At 41.8% G+C, this 26,267-nt stretch overlaps 2 protein-coding genes across 10 annotated transcripts in view; one reads left to right on the top strand and one right to left on the bottom strand.

Annotated features, from left to right (window-relative positions):
• slc12a4 (solute carrier family 12 member 4) overlaps positions 1 to 2,754 on the top strand; it is a 113,961-nt gene extending 111,207 nt beyond the window's left edge. The window contains exon 24 of the mRNA XM_048546568.1: positions 1,650 to 2,754. Coding sequence (XP_048402525.1) covers positions 1,650 to 1,741 — 92 coding nt within the window. The 3' untranslated portion in view covers positions 1,742 to 2,754. The remainder of the gene's footprint in view (positions 1 to 1,649) is intronic.
• Positions 2,755 to 12,220: 9,466 nt separating this feature from the next.
• The window catches only part of dpep2 (dipeptidase 2), a 120,394-nt gene continuing 106,347 nt past the window's right edge, over positions 12,221 to 26,267 (bottom strand). For all 9 annotated transcript variants that reach the window (XM_059651650.1, XM_048546201.2, XM_048546202.2 and 6 more), the window contains one exon: positions 12,221 to 16,764. In XM_059651650.1, the coding sequence (XP_059507633.1) occupies positions 16,570 to 16,764 (195 nt within the window). In that variant the 3' untranslated portion in view covers positions 12,221 to 16,569. The remainder of the gene's footprint in view (positions 16,765 to 26,267) is intronic.

The raw sequence follows: 26,267 nt of genomic DNA, 5'->3' as shown, positions 1-26,267 counted from the left end.
TGTGTTTATTGCTGTTCCGATGTCACCTTTGGTGATCTGCTGTCTTGAAAGACTATTGTCTCTGTGACAAATATCCAGAGTCAGAGTCAGCAGTGCAATTACACAGAATCTTGGGATTCAAACTTCAAGACATTGAAGTAAAGATTATATATCTTCAAGTCAGGACTGTGGGTGACTTTAAGAGGGAAGTAGAGGTGATAGTGTTCTTGTGCAGCTGCTGCCTGTTTCATCCAGGCCACAGAGTTTAGGCATTTGGGTGATCCAGGCCATAGGGATTAGGTATTTAGGCAAATCAGGAGTATGCCATCAAATGACTGTCTCAAGCTGTACAGGAGTCCAAGATAAGCAAGTCACACAGAATACACAGCTCCAACCTACTCCATAGTAACCAAAGTGTTCAGAGATAGTAGGAACTGCAGATGCTGGAGAATCTGTGAAAACAAGGTGTAGAGCTAGATGAACACAATAGGCCAAGCAGCATCAGAGGAGCAGGAAAGCCAATGTTTCGGATCTGGACCCTTCAGAAATGAAAAATCAGCCTGCCTGCTCCTCCGATTCTGCTTGGCCTGCTGTGTTAATCCAGCTCCACAGTGTTTATGCAGCTCTTCCAGTTAAACTTTTGGTTATTGGTGATTTCTCACTTCCTTCCCACACCACACCCACCTGGTCATCCCCCAGCATGTTGATGGTGATGCTATTGTTTCAGGGTAAGTTGCAAGACTCTACTGTTAGAGATGGTTATTGCCTAGCACTTCTATGGCAGAACTGTTACTTGTGGCATATTAGCCAACCCTAAAGTTGCCCAGGTCTCATGCATGTTGGGACAGATTTCATTATCTGAGAAGTTGCAAATGGCACTAAACTTGGTGCTATCATCAACAACCTCATGGTTGAACCCCTCCTCCACATCATCATCATCATCATCATCGAATCCCTACAGTGTGGAAGCAGGCCATTCAGTCCATCGAGTCCACACCGATCCTCCAAAGACAAACTCCCCTACCCGACCCCTGTAACCACATTTTTCCCATGGCTAAACCACCTAGCCTGCTCAACCCTGGACACTGGGCAATTTAGCATGGCCAATCCACCTAGCCTACACATCTTTTGGACTGTGGGAAGAAGCTGGAGTACCTAGAGGAAAACCATACAGACACAGAAAGAATGTGCAAACTCCACCCATACAGCCGCCCAAAGGTGGAATTGAACCCAGGTGCCTAGCACTGTGAGGCAGCAGTGCTAACTGCTGATCCACCATGCCGGCCTAAACAGAACACCAGGACTCTCCCAGCATCTGAAACTGGGGTGTATCACATTGAATCCATTCACCAGAAGCAAGAACCACACCTCCAGACCAATGAGCCAGCAACTTATGCTGGGAAAGTCATTGAAGCAACAAAAAATGGTTTGGCCTCCCCTGCCATAATGTTCTGAGCACAAGTTAGACTAGTTATTTTCGTTGTTGTTGAAGTTAACATCCTCTCTAGTTCCGTTGCTGCCAATGTTTCTTCTGAGCCTCTTAGTTGTAGTTGTCTATAAATGCAAAAATGCCCAATTCTATTGAGGCACAGCGCTAAAATACATGAATATGCAGGACAATGTTTTCAAATGGACTGTGTTATGAGATTTCCTTGACATATTGTTTGAAGATATGGAATTTCTGGAGGTACTTACAGAAGGTCTGGAGAGGGTACTGCTGGTACGAGGTGGTGGTTGTGAAGTCATCACTATTTATTCTTGAACATAACTACCTTCTGAAGACAGATGTGGTGGAAACCTGACCATAGAAGACATTCAGTACACTGTGCGCTATTAAACAATTCTCTTGTTGTTCAGTGCCTCAGACAAAGATTCCCATGACTCATCTTCCAAGCTCAGACTGTCAGTTGACACAATAAGTGCTGTTCCAGTTAAATGCAATTATCTTCAAAAGTCCTGCACTACAACCAAAAGTTAAAATGTGACAGCTGTTACAAGTGTGGTAACAGAAGAACGGGTGTGTAAAAGTGCACTGTTTTTAGCAATGCCAGGAATAAGCTTGGGCTTTGAGTTTGGAATCCTTGTTTGATGTCAGTATTGAGCTTTGCACTGCTTTCTTGGTCAGTTGACAATACATTTATTGGAATTAGCTGCTAGAACAGCTCAATTGTAATGCAACTTTATACAATTGTACTTAAGGACACAGCTCGCAGAATCACAAGTTGGAGTGATAGCTCCAGCAGTACATTCCGTGTATTGCAGAATATGGATTTTAAAATATTTTGACAAGTTTAACTGTTTGTTAATGGATAGCTTCTAACAGTGTTTTTCGCAGTAGACACTAATTATGAAATAGTGAGATCCAAACTGTCTCGCTGTATCTTCCAAGGCTTGTGATTGTGTACTAGGCAGAAAAGCCCTATTTATTTTAGTATTTATTTTTTTCATATTGTCCAGAGTAAAAAGCACTATATGGCTTTTCTTGTAGTATTACTGAAAATAATTAGGCCCATCAGTTCGTGGACCACCTTTTGAAATAAATGTATTACAGCCTCGCACAGTGTGTCCAAAATTGGTCCCGACTATGGTAAGCTTGTAATTGCACAAGAAAAGGAGCTGCTATCTGTTCAATTGAAATTTTTTGCAAAACTATTGTCAGCTGTTTAAATTATTCTTTATAGTTTGGAGCTTTTCCTTTACTATAATGTGCTTTTGTTTATCATAAACAAAATGTTATTTTTCTCAATAAAGCACTGTACAAGGTTTCTCAAACCAGACTTTGCTTCGATATCAGGGATGTTGCTTGGTGAGCGTTGGTCATGTGTGAAAGTTCTGGTTTCAAGCGATGCTCAAATGTGCAAGTTGTATGATAAGTTTATGACATTGAATAAGGTGGCTGAGTGCAGCTGAATTTAGAAAAATTAACAGATTAGTATAGTGTGTTAATCCTAACCCTAATTGCCTTCATTTCATCAGTGTTGCATAGCAATTTACAAATCCAATGATACAGCAAACCTGCTAATGTAACACAGCAGTGGTGTTTGAAACATGCTTCAGACAAGATGGCCCAGTGTTAGCAGGGCACATAATATGTAAACTTGGTGGATGTGAAATGTTCTCCTTTTTTATCATAGAAAAGTGATCATTATCTTCAATGTTTTTGATTTTTTTCTTCATTTGGCACTTGCAGGTAAAGCACTTGTTTTATATTTCTTGGACTCTTCTCCACAGCAACCACCCACCATCACTAATCCCTTTCCTCCAAAATAAAGATATAAGTTTACAACTGAGATACAGAGAGAGGGAAAGTAATGAAAATTCTGATCATTGTCAATATCTTAACCCCAAGTGGAGGAAAATCTAATTATTCTGCAAGGATTAGAGACCAGAATCCTCTCTTTTCCATTAATCCCTCTGCGGCTAGATGTATCTATGCATGTTCACTTCTCAAATCCTATACCAGATGAAGTTCAGTGTGAACTCTCTTTCTCACTAAAGAGATTAGAATTGAAGAATAGTTAAACATTGCAAGAAACAAATCAGAAAGGTTCGTGGAATGTTGGCTCTTATTTCAAGGGGGTTGGAGTACAAGAGTGGGGAAGTCTTCCTATAACTGGACTAGGTGCTGGTGAGACCATAATCTGAAAACCCATGAGCTGTTTTGGTCCACTTATTTAAGGAAAGCTATCACTCCAGTATAGAGGTCTTATCAGCAAAGGTTAAACAGGTTGGGACTCTACTCATTGGAATTTAGAAGAATAAGCAGTGATGTCATTGAAACATATAGAATTATGTTTTCTATGAACAATTATTCTGTAGACTTCTCAGAAAACGTTATAATCATTGATGTCCTTTTAATACAAACAGTATTAGAAAAGAGAAGCAGTACAGCCTAATACACAGCTGAGTGCAGAATTGGAACACAGAACAGACCCCTCGGCCCTCGATGTTGCGCCGACCTGTGAACTAATCTAAGCCCCTCCCCCTTCAGTATTGCCTCCTGTATTTTTGGGAAAAGCCAAATTTTGTACATTTCTGAAATATAGTCAAACTTAAGTTCCCTTTTATTCTATCCTGATTTCTTAGACTGTAGAAAATAGAAAAGAAGTAGGTCATTCACTCCCTCCAGCATACTCTGCCAAACAATAGGATTGTGGCTGATCTGACACTCCTCCTGTCCACTACCCTGCTGTTTCCCCATAACACATGATTACCCTACTGATCAAGAATTTATCTCAGCCTGAAATATACACAAGGATTCTACTCCTGCAGCTCTCTATGGCAGGATCCAAAGACACTCAACCTTCTGAGAGAGGAAATTCTTCTTCATCTCAGTCTTAAATTGCACCCTTGATTTTGAGCTATGCCATCTAATCCTAAACTCTCCCATGAGGGGATTGAGGGCATTTACCCACCTAGCCTCCTTAAGAACACTACATATTTTTGTTTCGAGCCACAACTTTTGTTTTCAGCCCCATTCACTAAAGAAACACAGGGAAACAAATGGTTAAGAGATAAATAAAAGAAAGTAACACAACTGGCAAGATAATTTGTGGTTTTCATGATGTGTTGTTCCACAGGCCTAGATGATGGTTGATTTTCTGAAGATGGTGTTCAGGGCCACCTTTACAGTTCCCTGACACAAGGGTAGTAATACTCGTCTATTCTCTGAGCTTCCAAGGATGTCAGGCAGGGAGCGTTCAAGTCCCTGTGTTGGAAGACCAACAGCCAGATTCATTTTCCACTGAAAACACAGTCCAAAATCCAATCCAAACTCTGATCATTCTCTGAAAGATAGACTGTCTCCTCCAAAAGGTCCAAGTTACCATTTCAACTTCTGCCATCTGTTTGAACATAAGGTCTTTTCCAGACTTGCTCGAACCAATTCCCTGGTACTAGCCTCTTGAAAAGCAATCTTCTGTTTAAATATAGTGCTCTTGCTTGGTGACTGCAGAACCTTGGTCAGGAATCAACTTGCAATTAATGTTCAGGCCTGGCCTCAACAGAAGTTGTTACCTACAGTCTAAAAGTCAATTTTAGCTCTGCCACCAGTTCACAGCTCCAAACCCAAATTGATAAAAGGATAAAATGCACAGTACTTCAGATGCTGTCATACCAATGACATGTATAACTGAAGCTTAACCTCCTACTCTTGTCTTCAATTCCCCTTGTAATGAATTAACTATTTTTTTTCTTCATTGTATGTTGTCCTGCATATTAACCTTTGGTGATTCACACATGTGGGTACCCAGATCTCTCTGCATCTCAGTGATCTGCAGTCTGTCACTATTTAGATGTTATGCTCTTTCTTATCCTTCCCACAATATGGACAATTTTACATTTTCGCACATTACACTCCATTGTCAGATCTTTGTCCACTCACTTAACCTACGTGTATCTTTTTGTAGCCGTTTTTATATTATCATTGCAATTTAATTTCCTGCCAATTTTTGTGACACCAGGTAACCATATCTTCAGTTCTGCCACATCGTTCCCACTGTTGGTGGCCCATAGTCTACATTGAACAATGTAATTGTACATTTTCTGTTCCTTGGGTAGAACCAAATCGATTCTGTCCTTCACCCTTCTGGTCATGCTCTTTCTCGGGCTCTGCATTGCTCTCCTTAATCAATTCCACCACCCCCTCCCTATTTTTATTATTTCCTAAATGCAAGGTGTTCATAAAAAATAGGAATACTTTAACACCCCAGTTTTGTCGTCTCAAGCCAAGTGTCTGGTATAGTCACAACATTTAACAAGTGCCAGAGTGAAAACTAGTCATCTTGTTTATTGCACTGTGCATTCTGTTTCTCATAAGTTTGCCTAACCCTAATATGGACTTTGTAACTTTCTTACACTGGCTCCCACCTATTATGCCACCATGGTACTCTGCAGCTGCTCAGCTCTGTGCCATCCTGTCGCGCCAGGGACGCGAGATATGATCTTGCTGCTCATCTGAAATCATTCTGTTGCAGATGTTATTTCCTTTCATTTTATGTGTTATGCCTTTTTCAAAATGCAGCTTTGAAACGAAAAAAGCAGTTCACTAATGAAAGACTAAACCTCTGACCCATTTATGCTATGTTGAACAGAAAGGATGTTAGTGAATACCTCAAAAATTTTACCAGATGGTCTAGAGTAGTGAGTATGTGTATTTGTTAATTTTTTTTTGAGTTGCTACATTAAAATTTACTTCAGTTCTAACACTGTTTTTAGACGTTTTTGAAATCACATGAAATCTGGTTTTACCTGAATGCTCAAGTTTTCTTTAAAAACTCCATATATGTTGCCAAGACTAATTTGCATAAAACAGAGATAAATAAGCTGCATAGAAGTTTGCGAAGGCATTTTTATGCAATGTTTAATATGCTGCACTATTTTGTATTGGTTTGATTATTGTCTAACAAGCAAATCTAATTAACAATCTTCCTTTACACAAATAATCACACTGAGACAGTTGAACTTAAAGTTGAATCTGTTAACTAGTTAACATAACAGTCAACAACCGATAAGGTGAATAGACAAGGTCTTTTCCCTGGTTGGGAGGGGGGGAAAGAGTCCATAACTAGAGGGTATATAGGTTTAAAGTGAGAGGAAGGATTTAAAAGGGATAACCTTTTCATGCAGAGGGTGGTGTGTGTATGGAATGAGCTGCCAGAAGTGGTGGAGGCTGGTACAATTAGAACATTTAAAAGGCACCTGGATGGGTAGGTGAACAGGATGGGCTCAAAGGGCTATGAGCCAAATGCTGGCAAATGGGACTAGGTCAGATGGAGATGCCTGGCCAGCATGAATGAGTTTGACTGAAAAGTTTATTTCCATGCTGTATGACTCTATCTGCAATCCCCTGGTGACCATTGTGATACCTATCTAATACACCAGTCCATTACTTAGGGAGCAAAGACTTCCATTGCCACCAGCAACTAGCATTAGAAGGCCTTAGAAGGAACTCTTTGCACATATGGATCAACCTTCCAACTCAGTTTGGACCAGGCTCCATCTCAGTGCCATCTACCTGCTCTCTTAGTGCTTGTTGCTTTACTGCATGCTCGCAACAACCATGCCCTACCATGCCTGTTAGTATTTAGACACTTCAGCCAGAGGAAAAGACTATAAGAACTGCCATATTGAGGTGGTCTTTTGTGTAGACATACTGCTTGTCAGTAGGGATCAGTTTTTGGGAAGAACACATCTTGATAGCACACCAAGGCATCATTCTAACACATACAGCATATGCCAGCTGCCTGCATAGCAAGCATACTGCCAAATGGTCATGTCCAAAACTGGTGGAACTAGTCCTCAGCACAGTTAATGGGAGGTCTCTTGTTGGTCAGGAGATCCTAGCCCTGTCAGGAGTGGGCACAGATTGCACAAAGGTTAGGTGGAAGAGCCTGGCAACCAGGCAGAGCCCAGTGCTGCAAGTGCCTAACGGAAGCTGTGGCCCATGCAAGCACTTTCCATTCTCTAGATATGAAGTGTTGCTAGAAAGCGGCTGGGGCAACACTGAGGGTGGGTGGAGTAATGCCATTTCGATGGGCAAAAGCGTAAGTTGCAAGTTTGCTGAACACCACGATATTGTAGCAACAAATGTTGCCGGCACATTGGCCCAGTTGTTCGCACCACTGCCTCACAGGGCCAGGGACCTGGGTTTGATTCCACCCTCAAGTAACTGTCTGTGGGAGTTTGCACATTCTCCCCATGTCTGCATGACTTTCTACTGGGTGCTTCAGTTTGTTCCACAGCCTAAAGATGTGTAGGTTAGGTGGTTTGGGACAAGTAAGCCATAGCATCCCAGTTTTTCTACACTAGGTAGATTACCCATGGGAAATACAGGGTTACAGGGATAGGGAAGGGGGGTGAGTCTGGGTAGGTTGCTCTTCAGAAGGTCAGTGTGGACTTGATGGACTGAATGACCTGCTTCCACACTCTAGGGATTCTTTGATTCAAGGGATTCTATGAAATAAATGAAGCAGCCGTTTACACACCCTTGCTAGTATTAATTTGCATCATTTAATTGTCCGTTTGCTATACATGTAGAGTGAGAGGGCTTAGGAGTCAGTCTTGGTTGAAGGCAATTTGCTACATGCCATTACAGCTCAAAAAATCTCAATGTTGAAGTTAATGACATTACTAAAGACTAACACTGACAAAAATGGAACTACTATTCGTGCTACTCCCCAGGGTCCTGTGTGAGCCACACAACATTGCTTCATCTTTTTTATAAATATAACAGTGGTCTGTACTGAGAGCAGAGTATTGAGCTTATCATGTGGGGCTGGGTGGGATGAGTAAAAACAGACCATGTGTCACAGTACCATGGAGATGAGTTTGGAGAATTTGCTTGTTTTAATGTATCTTGGTTGTTTTCAGTAGGTGGGCTGTCGGCCTGAGAACAGTTTATGTCTATCGTAATTTTTTCTGAGAGTGACTTTCAGAATTATCAAAGTCAGACTGTGAATCTGAGGAGAATTTAAGTGAATTCCTGTAAGCTGTATATACATTGGCATGGTGCCACGAGAATTGAACACACACAAAACCAGTCTGAAAAAAGCGATTCTGAGTTAAGGAAGCCTTGACGTAAACACATCCATGTTACTTATGCAGAAAGTCTCAACTTCTGATTTCCTGCCTTACCCTGTCAACACAACTCAGTGATTGGCCAGAATCTCAGAGGTCTCTTTTCGCTTTATTGCCCTGTTTTATAAACTGATTTACCTAGGAGTCCAAATGTTCTGAACATCGTAAAATTTGTGACACTGGATACTTTGCTAAGTAGCTCTTGAAACATTGTTATTGCCAAAATACATTTTGCAAAGTGAATCGGCAGAGTTGAACTTAATACAAATTAAAGGAAAAGGCATTTAGATCTTGACACATTTATTTTTACTGAAATTGAAGAAACAAAAATTACAGCAAATGGGTGACTTTTACTCAATTCTTAAGTGTTGCATCTTCTAATTTGTAGTGAAATTTGGATCTTGTACCTTTTTTACATAAAACTGCCTTCTACCACCATTGCAACTCTGACGTCCCAAGGGTCCACTTTTCAGTAACCTTCTATAGTAAGAATTAATGATAAGAATTTTTCAGGCATATGACCTTTTTGACTTCTTGCAGACATCGATGCAAATTTCATTAAATGAGACATCATTTAGATCTGTTAATTTAGATTCAAAATCTTATTTTGTTTCTCTTGACAGTGGAATTTTAAATAAAAGTTAAATACTTTCATAAGGACTGAGAGGCTGAAAAATCCTGACTACAAGTATAATGAATGCATACCTTAAAAGGAAAATGAAGTGTTCGTGGACGGAATTGTTGGCTGTCAGTTTATGTATGTATACATATAACTGTTTTTACACAACAGAAGAGTTATCTTATTCACTTGATAAAAAGGACATGTAATATTTAATTCTACATCATTTAAATCAAATGCATCTTTTGAGAAATAAAGTTGACAGTATGTAAAGGACCCCATTACTAAGTGGTGAATTCTCTATATTTGGCAGTTTTCATCAGACAGCATATAGTCTCGTTTGTAACTGCTTCAAATGAAGCAGTACAAATTACTTGCAATCTAGTTTTTGATGTGGGAGCAAAAATATTTTACTTGTACATAAGACTATAAATTTTACTTACTTGTTGTGCCAGATCAAATAGGGGAAATTGACAGCTTACCCGATAAAATAAGGTTTTTTTTAAGCGTTAGAAAGAGGGTGTAAGAGGTGGCAGTATTGCCACCCTTTCAAATTGATAACAGCATGATGTGCATCATGTATTCTGACAACAAAAATGCATATTAATTGGTACGAAATTTCCAATACCTAAAATCTGTGCAATTATTATCATTTGAATCCCTTTTGCTTCCATAATGTTTGTTATATTCTGAGCAAATATGTATGGCTGTTGGATTAAATGTTCCTTCGCCTTAAGCAAAAATGACTATTGACAGTGCAGAGCTTGAGTAGTGCTGAAAAAGGCACACTCTGTTGAAGCTTTTCATCTTGCGCTCATCAGGACAAATGTGTAAAAACACCAATGTGAATAGAAAGCAATATTTATACTTTTTGAAGTAGTGTAAACTGGATTGCTAAAGGCATTGCATAGAGAATGGGGAGTGACAGTTAACTGCCAAATTTTGTTTCAAGTTTAAACCAGGCAGGTTGGTTGATTGGTCAAGGTAATTCTCTGAGAAATGAACCAGAGAATGTTTGTCTGTTTCAATTCAACAAAGCAAGGGACACAGTATGGTTGCATGTTATTTCTGTCTGTAAAGGACAAGGTCCTGGATGTTATTATACATAGGTCTATGTACGTGCGGGTGCACTGCACCACAAGCCAAACGGACAATCTTAAATTGTTGTTGGCGTAATTCTTCACACTCAGAGTTAATGTTGTCCATTTCCGAATCACATTGAATGTTGGACACAGTGTATTTAGGTTTTGCAAGTCAGACTATTTTTTGAATAGGGCCCCGTTCCTGACTGAAGGAGCATGTAAACACATTGTGTCTGTTTCAACTCAACAAAATTGGTGACAGCAATTCCTGGTTCATTTCCCAGGGCAATGCTTGAACTAATCAGAGTCAACCTGACTACTTTGAAATGTAAACAAAGCTTAACCGCTAACTGCCAGTCACAATCTAACTGCTGCAATCACTGTAGCAAGACCTCTACCAATAAGAGTCCACTTTCTAACTAATCAATGCTTTCTTTACCAAAATAATGTTGTTTTCCCTGTACGTTGATATTCATGGAAATTGTCTTGATGAATGCAAGAGGAAAGGCTGCATCAAAATGGTTTTTTTTTTCAGCAATTTATAAAGTGATTTGGTTTCCACCCAGATGACTACCAACAATGGAGCTGTGACATTCCAGGTTTAATGGTCAGAGGGGTGGGCAACTGCCTTGTTAACCTGGACTAAGCAAATGCCTTTGACAATATCACACACCTACATGATGGATGTGCTCTCCAAAGTGGGTTTGGAGAGAGATTCAGCATTTGGATCCGGCTGCTCTACGTGCGTATCAATGGTGGGTAGAAAGCTTTCCAATCGAGTCTGGAGTGATAGAGAGCTGCCCTCTCTGCCCTCTTCCCCTCTCCTCTTAATGCATTATATAGAGCATTGCCAAGCCATCAGGAAGAATGCGAGCATCAAAGCAGTGTCTCTGCCAGGTTGTGGCATCATTCAGGTCAGAACCTCCCAGTGCATAGACCACAATGCTGTTTTCTGCCTGGATCCACTGTCAGTTCACAGTCTGATCAGCAGATTGTTCAAATGGGCCTCTGGTCCCACAATAAATCATGACAACCAGTAAGGCCATGTTCTTTGGGAATTGGGCTGACTGTTCATTTGCCACCTTCCCCTTCAGGTCAGATTACCCAAAGATAAGATACGGTAGGAGCTGGAGGAGGTGTTTAAAACCAGAAGAAGCAAATAGCCATGGTCATTGAAACAACCTGGCCATATGGGAGTGATGGTCCCTCTCCACTGCAGGTCAGAAGATTGGTACCAGATGTAGAGCGCTCTTATCATTGCTATACATCGTGCGAGACTAGCCATTCCTCATTCCTGTACTATGGTGATAGGTTGAGCTACCTTCTGATTTATCTAGAGATCCAAATGGACTATGATCACTTGAACATTCTGGATAAAGGGAAAACATGTACACCACACGGCCTTATCCTAAAGGCCACCTTTTTTGTGTGTGGCTGCATGAAGCTGTGTGCAGGTCCTCAGTAACCAAACGCCCAAGTGTTACTTTATGCTGAGGTTTTACCTGTGCCCAGTGTTCTGAGGAAGGGCCACCTGACCTGAAACATTGACTCTGATTTTTTTCTTTACAGATGCTGCCAGACCTGCTGAGCTTTTCCAGCAACTTCTTTCCCAGCAGCTCAGTGACTCTGTGCTGTTTGAGCTGTTACCAGGGATACACACCGATGTACATCGGCAGAAAGATCAAGGGCAACGGGATCAAAAGATCATACAAACTGGAGTGTCAGATAAGAAGTCTGCAGGTGGCCTAGGGTGTTAGATGCTGTTAAAACGTTTATCAAGTCAAACAGGCAGAGCTATAGTAATATACAGGAGGTGACATCTTAGGTCAGACAGTGAATTGTAGGTGTGAGGCTTTGTTCAAAATCTGTCTCAGAATTTTGACCTCGAGTCAGGCTGGTTTTATTCTAAAATCTGGAATTTATAAAATGCCACACTGAATGACTGAGTACAAATTGCATTTATTTTTGAACAAAATAGAAAGTATCTACAAATAAACAAACACCTTCAATGAAACGATTCACCCCGTAGTGTATATGGGGAGAGAGAGAATGTATGCGTGTGCATGCATGTGTACGGGAGATAGAGTGAGTGAGTGCATGCGTGAAAGTGTGTGTGTGTGTGTATTGGAGAGACCATGCAGACACAATGACAACGGATGAATAGATGCGGTGCAACAGTTGCTAGACAGGAACATTCCCTCCCAGTCAGGGAAACACTTCAGTGGTCAAGGGCAATCAGCCTCCGACCTTCAGATAAACGCCCTCCAAAACAGACTTCAAGATACACCAAAACACAGAATCGCTAAGCCGAGACTGGCAGCCAATTTGAAGTTGAACCTGTGACGATGGCCTCAACTGTGACCTGGGTTCATGCCACACTTCAGGTGACCCACTGCACAGTTCCGCATCTGTAAAATCTTCCTGACCGTCCTGTTTTGTCACCATCACCTTGTTAAATTGTTACGATCTCTCTACCTTAATTAATTTTGAATTACTTATTGCACACTCTCTCAGAGGCACGCATGCACAGACACACAGTCTTGCTCGCGCGCACACAATCTCTCACACACATGCACATGCATACACTCACTCACACATTCTCAATCACATACTCGATCACAGACACTCGCTCACACATTATCAATCACACTCATGTACACACTCGCTCACGTTCTCAATCACACACTCATGCACACTTGTTCACGCACATTCTCACTCTCATAATCACACATACACTCTCTCATACACACAGACACACACTTTTCAGGTTGTAAACTTGACAAGGAATATTAATTGTGCTTTCAAGTATATTGATATTGTATTGTGGATGCCATAGCCTGTAAAGAATTTTTGCCATGCAATTTTCTAAAATTTAAATCTGAAATGTTTTGCCTTCAGGCTGTATGTCTGATAGAATATATATTATAAATATTAAGACTATTACAACTGCCTAAAATATGGTAGATGTGGACATGTTGAATTTTGTTAATTGTTCAAGTGAAAATGGTTTGTAATGAGCTTTTACAAACTTTATAAATGAATGTATTTTGAGAAAACAATATAACTTCCAACTGAAGAAGGGTCTCGACCCAAAACATCAGCTTTCCTGCTCCTCTGATGCTGCTTGGCCTGCTGTGTTCATCCAGCTTCGCACCATGTTATCTAACTTTCAACTGTCACCAGTTGTAGAAACTGGACAACAGTACTCTGATTATCTACCTTACATCTCTGCTTCGTCAAGAAAATGGATGGAAGTTTTAAACAATCTCGTCATTAAGGATGTGCATGACTCATGAATGTCATGGTCTAACATGTCTTGACCCTGAAAGATCATTATTGTATAGGTAGAGCATGGTTAGGTCTGGAGGACCTGAGTGGACCAAACCTGATGTCTGCTCTGCTCAGGGCAAGCCGATTTCCCAGATATCTCCAAAAAGTGGTACAGCTCACTCGTGGATCTCAAAAGGTTTGAAGACATTTCAAGTGGTCGTCATGGAAGTTCAGGTTGGCTATATGTCAGACATCCTTAAGATACAGAATCTTCCATCTTAGAAATGTACCTCAGTGCACCCATTTTACATTCATTAAAAACTTACAATATGGTCCAATTTCTTTCTATAATCTATAGAGAATTATTTGGCCATGAATGAAAATATGAGTGGATGGAATACTGTACTATTTGAGGTGTATATCTCAAAGGTTTAACAATAAGTGTTTGGCTTATATATAAAATTGAGCAGATGGTCATGTTTCTGTTCCTAAAGAACACAATGGCTGTCTGTGGCAATATGACTTCTGTACATGGAAAGAATGTCTAAAGCAATCAGCGATGCAACTACTTAATACCAAATCCCCTTGTTCTTTGCACACCAAGAGACATTATTGTAGGTACTCTACGCAGCAATATTGTATGTTTACAACTAAAACTGGTGACTTCTTTGAGATTTATTAACACTACAGGATGTGGTTGCTAAGGCTTGAAGCTGGCTGAATAGTGTTCTTATTCAGGGCAATATTAATCATGCGCAATATAAGAGACACTTGCTTTTCTATAACTTGATTTTCTGCCTTTCGTAACCTCCAGCAGACTTGTCAGAGGGCTTGAACTCGGTCATGTACATGTTTTCCTTTATGAATTGGTACATGGACGTGTAGCAGTTTCAGGGCAATCATCAGTTTTAAGGGGAAAGACTGAAAGAAAATGGCTTTTTGTAAAGAACTGGTCAACCTGGCATCTGTGCAGGCTTCTGGTGACAGATCTTCAGAGGTATGAGACAACTCAATCAACAAAACCGGCGCCCACCTGACATCGTATCAAGGGACAGGCATAGAAATGGTAATGAACCCGAAACTGAACAATGGAGCCTATCTAGTTAATGGGATAACGATTTACACTAATCTGAAAACAGTTTGGGAGGCTACATGAAGTCATCAAAATTTCAGTTGTGAATTTGGATGGTATCGACCGTTCGGTTTCCACGAATGATGTGATTAAACCGGCCCCAGCAATTACCAGAGATGTTTGTGAAATTGAATTCCCCGGGGGGGTGCGGGGAGGAGAGCCAGCCGGTCCTTTGAAATCGCAAGGGTAAAAGGGGCAGCAGGGCCAGCTATTGGGAGCTCTTCTTCTTTTCCACTCTCCTCGTCCTGAGCTCACTGCTCCTCTGGACACCAACCCCTTGGGGCTGAAGACATCAACCCTGCCTGCAACCTCAAACTTTGGAAGTCCTCAACAACAGCCGAGGCAGAGAGGGAGCTCCACCGGACCTGCAACAAGTCCCTCTGAGACAGTAAGAACCCTTTTCAGGCCTGAGACACTCGTACTCTGACGTAGTTGGTTAGGCATTGGGGGGAGGGTTTTGTGTGATTCTTAAAGTATAAGTACCCTGTAAATTGTGTAAGGTTAAAGATTTACGTTGTGTCCGCTTCAGTTTTCTTATACTCAACACTATGATACAAAATATAAGTTTTATTGATGTATTGTGCAGATTGGGCTAATTGAGTTTTCCTGTAATAAAGTTCACTGGTAATTTTGAACTTATTTCAGTCCGTCTGTGCTCCTTCTGGGTACACCAATTTTGGCTGAGTTCACAGCAGATCCCAGACTATAATTCCAGTGTCAAGGACCAGAGGGTGATCCGGGCGATTCGGACTGCCCACTCAAGGGGATTGCTGGCCAGGATAAGCAGTTTGATTCATCTTTTTCTTTCTCTTGGGGGTCCAGCCCAAGTGGGTAGGTACCAGGTGGCCGTTGTCCCACCAACAAGAGGGGGAATCGCCCAGGCATTGGTAGCGGTCGCAATTACTGTGTGGAGATAAGTTCCAACTTGCTGGTCAGACTATAAGCAGTGAGTTCGGTTCAGCACTCCAGCAGAGTTGCCCTAGTGCGGCATTCCGGGTCTTTCAAGTTTCAGAACTTGCTGGAGAGAGATCACCACAGTAATCTGGGAACCCCAGACACCGGCCTGAGTGCGGAGTAAAGGAAAGAGACCCTCTACAGGCAGGGTTACAAAAAATACTGGAAAAGGGGAGGTTTTTTAAAAATAAGAACTGAAGTGTTGATTGTTTTGGCACAATAGCTGTGATTGTTTAAAACCTTTGCAGTTTGTTTTGTAGTATCAGACTAATGCATGAGAATAATGAGATGGAATAGAGACAAAAATACTATGAAAGAATTGCACATTCATACTGTTTTCTTGGAATCTTCAGTTAATAAAATGTCCAAAAGGCACTTAGTTAGTCATAAGAAATAACAAAACAAAAACAACACCTAGTCATATGAGGATATGTTATTTCAGATGACCTAAAGTGTGGGCAAAAAGGTGAGATTTAAGGAGTATTTTAAAGAGGGAAAGCAAGGTAAAGAAATACCAAGAGTAAAGCACAACCATTAACTTCAGAACCAATTCTTGTCAAGAGATTTTTCTTCTTAATGTTAAATGCTTAGTGGAGGTATTTAAGGTTTTACATTGGTCACAGTTTGTTAGGATATCTATAATGGTATCTTTTCTTCTTAAAGAACTTTTTTCATTTTTTTTTATGATGATGTCTTGCTTGATCAGCGAAGCAATGTACAGACAAGCTGTATATATTACCAAAAGTAATTGTTCTCAGTTATTTTCAAACTTTGCATCTCATTCTGTAAATCAGAGATGAATAAATTCCAGTCATCCTTTATTAAGGATTGTTAAGTTGATTTATCTCCACCTGTTATTCACACTGCCAAATAACAAGGTTATTACAAGTTTTTAGCCCCAGCTCCATAATTGCTTGGACTCCATCTGGCTGCTTAATGACCTTGAACTGTATTCACTAACCGATCAAAATAATGGATACGATATAGAGTGTAACTGTATACATAATGTTAAAAGCAGACGGCATTGTTTCACTTAGCGAAAGTCCTAAATTTGGAAAGGGTTTCTTGAGATTCAGGCGACAGGCATTGTTAACTTCCTCAAAGGGGATCTCCATTTCACTGGGTGAATTGTTCTCCAGTTCCTCCTTCACCTGTTTGAAGCACAGAATTTTGTTAGCTATTTAAAGTTTTGTTTTTGATTGCTATCCTTGCAGCTAATTAATAGTTTGTCCACTTGAACTGAACCAATTTTCTAATAGTTAATGAACACTGTGGCACCACTACAGTGTTGAGCACTTTTCACCTCTGTCTGTAAAGTAGGAGGTTTAATTCAAATCTGAAACCTAGGGGTAAGATACAACATTGGGAAACTGTTATTGCTAAGCACATCCTTCTTTCAGACAAGATGTTAAAGACCATAAGACATACGAGTAGAAATTAAGCCATTTGGCCCATTGAGTCTGCTCTGCCATTCAATCATGGCTGATAAGTTCCTCAATGCCATTCTCCAGCTTTCTCCCTGTAACCCTTGATCCCCTTGATGATCAAGAACCTATCTGTCTTAAATGTACTCAATGACCTATGGCAGTGAATTCCATAGATTCACCACTCTCTAGCTGAAGTAGTTTCTCGTTATCGCCGTTCTAAAAGGTCTTCCCTTTACTCTAAGGCTGTGCCCTCGGGTCCTAGTCTCTCCTACCAATGGAAGGATCTTCCCAACATCCACTCTGTCCAGGCCATTCAGTATTCTCTAAGTTTCAGTTAGATCCCCCCTCATCCGTCTAAACTCCAATGAGCATAGTCCTAGAGTCCTCAAATGTTCCTCATATGTTAAGCTTCCCATTCCTGGGACCATTCTCATGAACCTCCTCTGAACCCACTCCAGGTCCAGTACATCCATCCTGAGATATGGGGCCAAAAACTACACACTATTCCAAACGTGGCCTGACCAGAGCCAATAAAGCCTCAGAAATACATCCCTGCTTTTATATTCAAGTCTTCTCAAAATAAATGCCAACGTTGCATTTGCCTTCCTGACTACTGACTCAACCTGCAAGTTTACCTTGAGAGAATCCTGGACAAGAACTCTCAAGTCTCTTTGCACTTCAGAATTCTGAATTTTCTGCGTTATTGATTGAATATTGTATCCTATGACACTATTCTAAAAAGAGGTATGGAAGGTTTCTTAGACAACTTTTTAGATATTTTTTGTTATTAAGTTCAGACATTTTATAACACACCTCTGGAACACATGGATTTCAACCAGAGCTATGGACACTACCACTTTGCCACAAGGGCTCTCTTGGCCAACTTTTATATTCAGCTCATAACTTAAATGATGAGATTATTTGTTTTATTTATTTCAATACCTTTTGTGCAACTGGCTAATGTATTTGTCCACATTGCAACAGTGACTACATTTTAAAGAAATGCATTAATTGTGGGCACTGCATGATGTGAAATACTCTATAAATATGTATTCATCTTTCTTTAAATGTTTCAAGCCACTGTCTTATGCATTAAGCATGTATGATAGAAATTAATATTAGTAATTTTAAGTTTTGCAATAATAAAGATGAGGAATAGCGATGCGAAGGAGTGAAGCTCATATCTTTTCAGGTGAACAATGCAGATTTGGCAAAATACTGTGAATGCTGGAAATACTTAATAAGTCAGGCAGCATCTCTAGCGAGGAAAGCATTTGATGGTCCAGGTTTGTGAATTTTCATCAGATTAGGCACTCTATCAATCCGGATGCTGAATAAAACTCTGTCTATTCTTTCCTCAGATTGAGCTCTACCTTGAGCTTCAGATGAATCCTGCCTTGTAATATTATATGTGTAATTTCTACTTTCATGCTAACCAGATATTGAGCAGACATTTGATTTTTTTTTATTGGAACTATGTGATAGAAACCGGACCAATGTCCACGCAATTCACAGAATCCCATTAAAAAGCCTTTCAGAAGTTCAGAACTGGTTGTGAACATTGCTCTCCAAGCATTGAATTTTTACCCACTGCTTCATCATAAACTACAAATCAAAACTGATTTTTAAAGAAAGAGAATATAGTATAAACTAAATGGATTACAATCACAAAGCTATTTGATAATCAGATCCGCGTCACCTAATTACTAGGTCAAGTTGCTGATAAATTATTGATACCTACTGAACAGCACAAGTTTTCTTTGTGCTCACAGACATTTCAAATGTGTGTTTTTAATACTAATTCCAAAGATTAATTGAACCTGTCAGTCAGACCGAGTTTTTTGAGGATGTAACCAAAAAGATTGGGGGCAGAGTGGTGGATATTGTCGACAATGGACTTTAATAAAGCCTTTGACAAGGTTCTGCATGGTAGTCTGGTTAGCTAAGTTATATTATATGGGATTCAAGGAGAGATGGTCAATTGGCTACATTGATTTGACAGAAGGAGACAGAGGGTAGTGGTGGAGAGTTGTTTTTTAAACAGGAAACCAGTGACCAGCTGTGTTCCACAGGGATCAGTGCTGGGTCCACTGTTGTTTGTCACTTTTATATAAGCAATTTGGATGAGAATTTAGGAGGCATGTTTAGTAGGTTTGCGGATGACACCAAAATTGTTGGTATAGGTGACAGTGAAGAAGGTTTTCTAAGATTTAAAAAAGCATCTTGAACATTTGGGTCAATGGGTTGAGGAATGGCAGATGGAGTTTAATTTGAATAACTGTGACATTTTGCATTTTGGCAAAACAAAAAAGGCAGGACTTATAAAATTAAAGGTAATGCCTTGGGTACTGTTATTCAAAAAGATAAACCTCAGAGTTCATGTACATAGGTCTTTGAAAGTTGTGACACAGGCAGACAGAGTGATTAAGGCATTGATCAAGTTTGCCTTCATTGCTAAGAACATTGAGTAAAGGACTTGGGACATCATTTTGTGGTTATACAGGATGTTCGACTATTTTTGGCATACAGTTCTGGTCTCCCTGCTATAGCAAGGATGTTATTAAATTGGAGAGGGTTCAGAAGCGATTTACCAGGATGTTGCTGGGGCTGGAGGGTTTGAGTTGTAAAGAGGGACTGGACAGGCTGGAACTTTTTCATTGGAGCTGTAGGAGGTTGATGGATAGCTTTGTGGAGGTTCATAATATCATGAAGGTCATAGAAAAGATGAATAGTAAAGATCTTTTCTCTAGGGTGGGGGAGTTCAAAATGAAGGGGCATATTTTTAAGATGAGAGAAGAAAGATTTTAAAAAAAGGACCTGAGGGGCAATTTTCTCTCTGTGGGTGGATCATATGTGGAAGTGAGGTACAATTGTAACATGTAAAAAACATTTGGACAGGTACATGAACAGGTTTAAAGAGGTATGAGAAAAGTGTGACTAGTTTGGAAAACTTCGTCAGTGTGGAGGAGCTGAACCGCAAGATCTGTTTCCATGCTGTCTCACTCTTTGACCTAAAGTTATATATAAATAGGACTTTCACAAGCACAATATCAGTCTCATTCTTTTGCTTTGTTTAGACCGTCTTGATTTTTTGGAATTACACAGTCTCATTGCATTCTAAACAATGAGGCTGTAATTTGGAAAAATCAAACCTCAATCTAAAACCCGACAGATTCACCTCCTCCCACCCACCCTCCTGCAAAAATTCCATCCCCTATTCCCAATTCCTCCGCCTCCGCCGCATCTGCTCCCACGATAAGACATTCCACTCCTGCACATCCCAGATGTCCAAGTTCTTTAAGGACCGCAACTTTCCCCCCACGGTGATCGAGAACGCCCTTGACCGCGTCTCCCGCATTTCCCGCGACACATCCCTCACACCCCGCCCCTGCCACAACCGCCCCAAGAGGATCCCCCTCGTTCTCACACACCACCCTACCAACCTCCGGATACAACGCGTTATCCTCCAACACTTCCGCCATTTACAATCCGACCCCACCACCCAAGACATTTTTCCATCCCCTCCCCTGTCTGCTTTCCGGAGAGACCACTCTCTCCGTGACTCCCTTGTTCGCTCCACACTGCCCTCCAACCCCACCACACCCGGCACCTTCCCCTGCAACCGCAGGAAATGCTACACTTGTCCCCACACCTCCTACCTCACCCCCATCCCAGGCCCCAAGATGACATTCCACATTAAGCAGAGGTTCACCTGCACATCTGCCAATGTGGTATACTGCATCCACTGTACCCGGTGCGGCTTCCTCTACATTGGGGAAACCAAGCGGAGGCTTGGGGACCGCTTTGCAGAACACCTCCGCTCAGTTCGCAACAAACAACTGCACCTCCCAGTCGCAAACCATTTCCACTCCCCCTCCCATTCTCTTGATGACATGTCCATCATGGGCCTCCTGCACTGCCACAATGATGCCACCCGAAGGTTGCAGGAACAGCAACTCATATTCCGCCTGGGAACCCTGCAGCCATATGGTATCAATGTGGACTTCACCAGTTTCAAAATCTCCCCTTCCCCTACTGCATCCCTAAACCAGCCCAGTTCATCCCCTCCCCCCACTGCACCACACAACCAGCCCAGCTCTCCCCCCCCCCCCCCGACCCACTGCATCCCAAAACCAGTCCAACCTGTCTCTGCCTCCCTAACCGGTTCTTCCTCTCACCCATCCCTTCCTCCCACCCCAAGCCGCACCCCCAGCTACCTACTAACCTCATCCCACCTCCTTGACCTGTCCGTCTTCCCTGGACTGACCTATCCCCTCCCTACCTCCCCACCTACACACTCTCCACCTATCTTCTTTTCTCTCCATCTTCGGTCCGCCTCCCCCTCTCTCCCTATTTATTCCAGTTCCCTCCCCCCATCCCCCTCTCTGATGAAGGGTCTAGGCCCGAAACGTCAGCTTTTGTGCTCCTGAGATGCTGCTTGGCCTGCTGTGTTCGTCCAGCCTCACATTTTATTATCTTGGAATCTCCAGCATCTGCAGTTCCCATTATCTCAGAAACATATTCTCTTGGGTTTAGATGAATAGGGGCATCAAAATGGACACAGAGCTGTTGTGACAGCTAAATGCGCTGCTTCTGTGTGAGGTATTCCATCATTCAGTGTAGAGTGTAGTTTCCTGTTAGTTTTGACCACAGTTGCACAGATTCATTCAAAGAATGTTCTGTGTCCCAAAACATACCATTTCCTGGTTTAAGAACATCAGGCATGAGTGGAACAACAGGAGGCAGAAAAATCTTCCAGCTACTCATTTACTGTAACAGTTATGGTTCCAGAAGATCATCCTCCTCATCAGTGGTCCCTTGCAGACGAGGATGACTCTCTTCCACTCTCGGGGTGAGTCAGTAGGTAGCTGCGCAGACCAATGAGTCTACCGCAGGCTCTGTTACACTGGGGGCAGGTGGTGGTCACGGGAAGGGGTGGGTGGGGCATTGGTATGGCAGCACACATGTTTCACTGTCTTCACCTAGCTTCAGCTCTTTCCTGACAGCAAGTCTTGAGGTGCTCAAGGCCCTTCCAGATGCTCTTCCTCTCCTTTGGACAGTCTTGGTCCAGTGATTCCCAGGTGTCTGTGGGAATGCTGCACTTCGCTAGTGAGCCCTTGAGGGTATCCCTTCCTCTGTCCATCTGGGACTTGCCTGCCCTTTCAAAGCTGAGAGTACAGCACCTGCTCGGGGAGTCTCCTGTCAGTCTGACATTGTTGGTCTGGATCACCCTTTTCCTCAGATGGCTGAAGGCTGCACTAGCACCCTGGAGGTGGTGCTGGATCTCTTCATCGATATCTGCTTTGGTCAACAGGACACTCCTGAGGTATTGGATATGTGCAACATTCTCTAAGGCCTCCCCATGGACTTTGCTGATCGGAATTTTGCATCATAATGCCAGTGGAGGTGGAGGACCTTTGTCTTGAGGATGTTCAGTGTAAGACCTGTGCTCACAGTCTCCATAAAACGTGCTGACGACGATCCAGAGTTCATTCTCGGAGTTTGCACGTATGCCAGCATCATCCACATAGTGCAGCTCAATGACACTGGTCGGGGTGGCTTAAGGGTGGTGGGGGATGAATAATTCCCATTGGTTCTGTAGGTTAGCTCCTCTCCAGCAGGGCGCATTGCAGTGTGGTAGATCAAGAACAGTGTTGGGGCAATGACACAGCCCTGCCTGACACCAGCACAATTGGGGAATGGGTCAGTAATGGAGCCATTTGTCATTACCACAACTTCCATGTCGTCGTGGAGCAGGCAAAGTATGTTCCATAATGCTTGCCAATTAATGGTGTCAAAGGTCATGGTAAGATGGAAGAAGGCTGTGTAAAGGGGCAGTTTCTTTCCTCTGCATTTCTCCTACAGCTGTCACATGGTGAACATCACGTCCGTTGTGGCTGCATGCCTACACTTTGACTCCGGGAGGAGTTCCTCAGCCACAGGGAGGAGATAGTTGAGGAGGAGCTTGGTGACAACTTTTCGGCATCAGGGAGATTCTGCTGTAATTACCGCATTTGGACTCGTTCCCTTCTTTGAAAATGCTCACGACCGTGGCATCTCGGAGGTCTCCTGGGATGCTGTCCTCCTTCCAGATAAGGCCAATAAAGCTGTGTAGCTGCAGGAGGAGCTCTTTGCTTCTGCTCTTCAGTGCCTTCAGCGGGGCTACTGTCTGCTCCAGCAGCCTTGCTGTTATTCAGTTGGTGGAAGGCCTTGTGTACTTTGTGCAAGGCTGGAGTGTGCTGTGCAAATGTAGTCAAGGACGCTCAGATCAACGCCAGAGGCCTGGTTGAGGAGGTCTCTGAAGTGCTCCCCCAGCATTGTTTAATGGCTTATTTGTCTCTGATAAGAGTGACTCCAACCTTGGCCAGCAGCGGTGTGGGGTTTTGAGTGTTTAGCCTGTACGTGGTCTTGACAGCACGGAAGAAACCCTGCGCATCACGGCTGGCCACTTGTTGGGCCTCCGGTGATTTCTCCACCTACCACCTGTTCTTTAGGTCGTGGGTTTGTTGTTGGACCTCAGCCTTCAGTTGCCTGCAGGCCTGCCTTTTGAGTGCGGTTGCTATTTTATGTTCAGAAATGCCATGCACTTCCAGCTTATCAGTTCTTGGATCTCCTGGTCATTCTGGTCAAACTCGTCATAGTGTTTCCTGGTTAAGCAATTGACCACATTTTTGCTGGCACTGATGACGGCAGCCTTGAGGTCGGACCACAGACTGTTGGGATCCTGCAACTCAGTGTTGCCAAGGGTCACTGGGTTTGTGGAGAGGAGCTGCTTGAATAAGGCTGTCTTTTCTGGGTCTTTGAGTGCCTCAGTGATGAACCTCTTGTGGCATTGCTTCTGTCATCTCCCCTGTGGCAGGGCTATAATTTATATTGATTCTGGCTCCAATTAGGCGTTGATCCATCCAGCAGTCATCAGCTTGTGTCATGGTGCGGGTGCTTTAGAACACCTTTCTGATCCTTCGCTCTGTTGATGACATAGTTGAGGAGGTTCTGGTGTTTGGGGTGCGGGTGCTGCAACGTTGTCCTGTATTTGTCCCTTTGGTGGAGCAGTGTGGTGGTGATGAGAAAGTTGTGTTCATGGCATTTGGTCAGGAGAAGGGTGCCATTGGAGTTTTGCTTCCCAATTCCTCTTTCCCGATGCCTGCACTATCTTCTAGAAGATACAGATCAGCAGAAGTGCATGTCAACTGCAGGAAATGCTAACTGCTACCATCTTCTGAAACTTTCAAATTTCAAAGCAACACTTCCACTTTCTTTCAAAATACATTAATTATCAAAAACATTATTTTGTAAATTTCAATTATGTCGTGAATGTGTTTCAGCTAAAAGAAACTACATGCATAACCATTCTTATGCTACGTTTTAAAATGAATTAATGGTCTACTGACACTGACCATAGTAAAATATTTATGATTAAAATGTTAAACCAGCCCACCCTACTCTGTGTGAGTTCAATTTTTTTAACTATTGAATTGCAATACTGATTTTGCATTTGTTTCACAACAACCCCTCCAGTCCAATATCAGCAATCAACCAGTTATTTCAGGACTTAAACCTCTTGTGAATTGGATCACATTGTTGAATAAATCCCCCCGTAAGTCAGCGGTTTGTGTCACTGGAGCTGTGCTAAAATATGGGATCACACCAACCAGTTACTGCTAAATGAATTTCTGATTTCAAGCCACACTGTCTTTTGGATGGTGGTCACAAAACAAAAGGGGGATGGAGGCAAAGTCAACCCCACTCTGTCTTCAGTGTCAATCAGATGTTGTCCTTGGTCAAAGAAAGTTCTGTATTTTACGGTTCTGCTAAAGTGGGGATTTGTTTATTTTTGTAATTCTGTGGTACTTACAATTTGAACTAAATTATCTCTCAGGCTCAAACATCCACTACTTGTTAACTAAATTCAGTTGCTAAAGTATAATCATGCGGAAGTTACTGATCGGGAATCAAAGAGTCCACCAAAGTAGCAAGCAAAGCCAATCACAGGATTCCCTGCATGTTATAATGGGAAAAGTAACACTGGAACAGGATTAGACTCATTAACCCCTGGAACTATTCCCCATTCCATGAGATTATGTCTTGTTGCTTCAACCACCCTCCAACCAAGATTCTATTTCCTGTGGTATTATCCTGACCTTTTCTTAACAATCCTATTATCATCCCACACTTCCTCCTTTCATTAATGTGCCTGCAAAATATTTTGTTATTTTCTTATCAGTTGCTTAATCATTTAATTTCAGAGTTCGTATTTTCCTTCATAATTGTTTTGTTAGCTTTGTTCCTGAACTTTGCACATTCTCTCACATCATAAATTCTTTTTCTGCCTATGTGTTTAAATATATGCTTTTCTCCTTGTACTCTATTGTGTTTTCTTTCTTTATGATCCCTGGAGTGTCATTACCCTTTAGACTTTTCTCCGAATTGTGTTAATATAATTTTCCTGCACATCGAGCACAGTTTTATATGTTTTCCGTTGTTGCTCTACGTCATTGTTTGCCATTAGAGTTGCCCATTTTATTTTCCCAACTATTACATTCACCTGACAAAAGCAGTTTTACATACATCCGTTCCTCAGGTTTTTATTAGACCTGTGTCCATTCCTGTTATTGTCTTAAAGTGCTATTTTGTGTGAGTTTTAAAAGTGTTTCCTACTTTTATTCCTCTTATCTGCTCTGTGTTGTCCCTATTACTCGATCTAATAGCAAAATTTCAGTTTTTACATCTGAGGCAAAAACAGAGCCACATTCTCACGGTAGGAACTTCGTTTCCTTCTCTCCTCCTTTTCCTACTTCCCCTGTTCAATTGTTATTGAAATAGTTAAAATCCCCCAGAAGAATGATTCTATGCTTCTTATTCAATCCTTAATTTGAAAGCAAATTTCCTCCTATTAAAGGGCTTTAGTGAAGCAGATGACAGTCTGGCATTGTGATAGGTCTCAGGTGTTACAACAAAGCAGAAAAATGTTTTATACAAATGTTTTCACAAGTCTTGGCCTTTCAATTTTATAGCCAATCCTAAACCTGGGCTTGGTTTAACCTCCCATCTAACAATGACACCTCTGACAGTACAGCATTCCTTTAATACTGCAGTAAGTACAAATCCATATCATTTACATTTTCTCCTTTTAGCCATATGCACCTTAGTACTAAATACTTTGAATAGTACACTTTGAATTTGCATAGAACATACATCATGGAAACATGCTAATTGGATGAATAAGT

Source organism: Stegostoma tigrinum, chromosome 16, assembly GCF_030684315.1.
Source record: "Stegostoma tigrinum isolate sSteTig4 chromosome 16, sSteTig4.hap1, whole genome shotgun sequence".
In the NCBI taxonomy this organism is placed as follows: domain Eukaryota; kingdom Metazoa; phylum Chordata; class Chondrichthyes; order Orectolobiformes; family Stegostomatidae; genus Stegostoma; species Stegostoma tigrinum.
The sequence above is the reverse complement of the archived record's forward strand: the minus strand, read 5'-3'. Positions and strand labels throughout refer to the sequence as shown.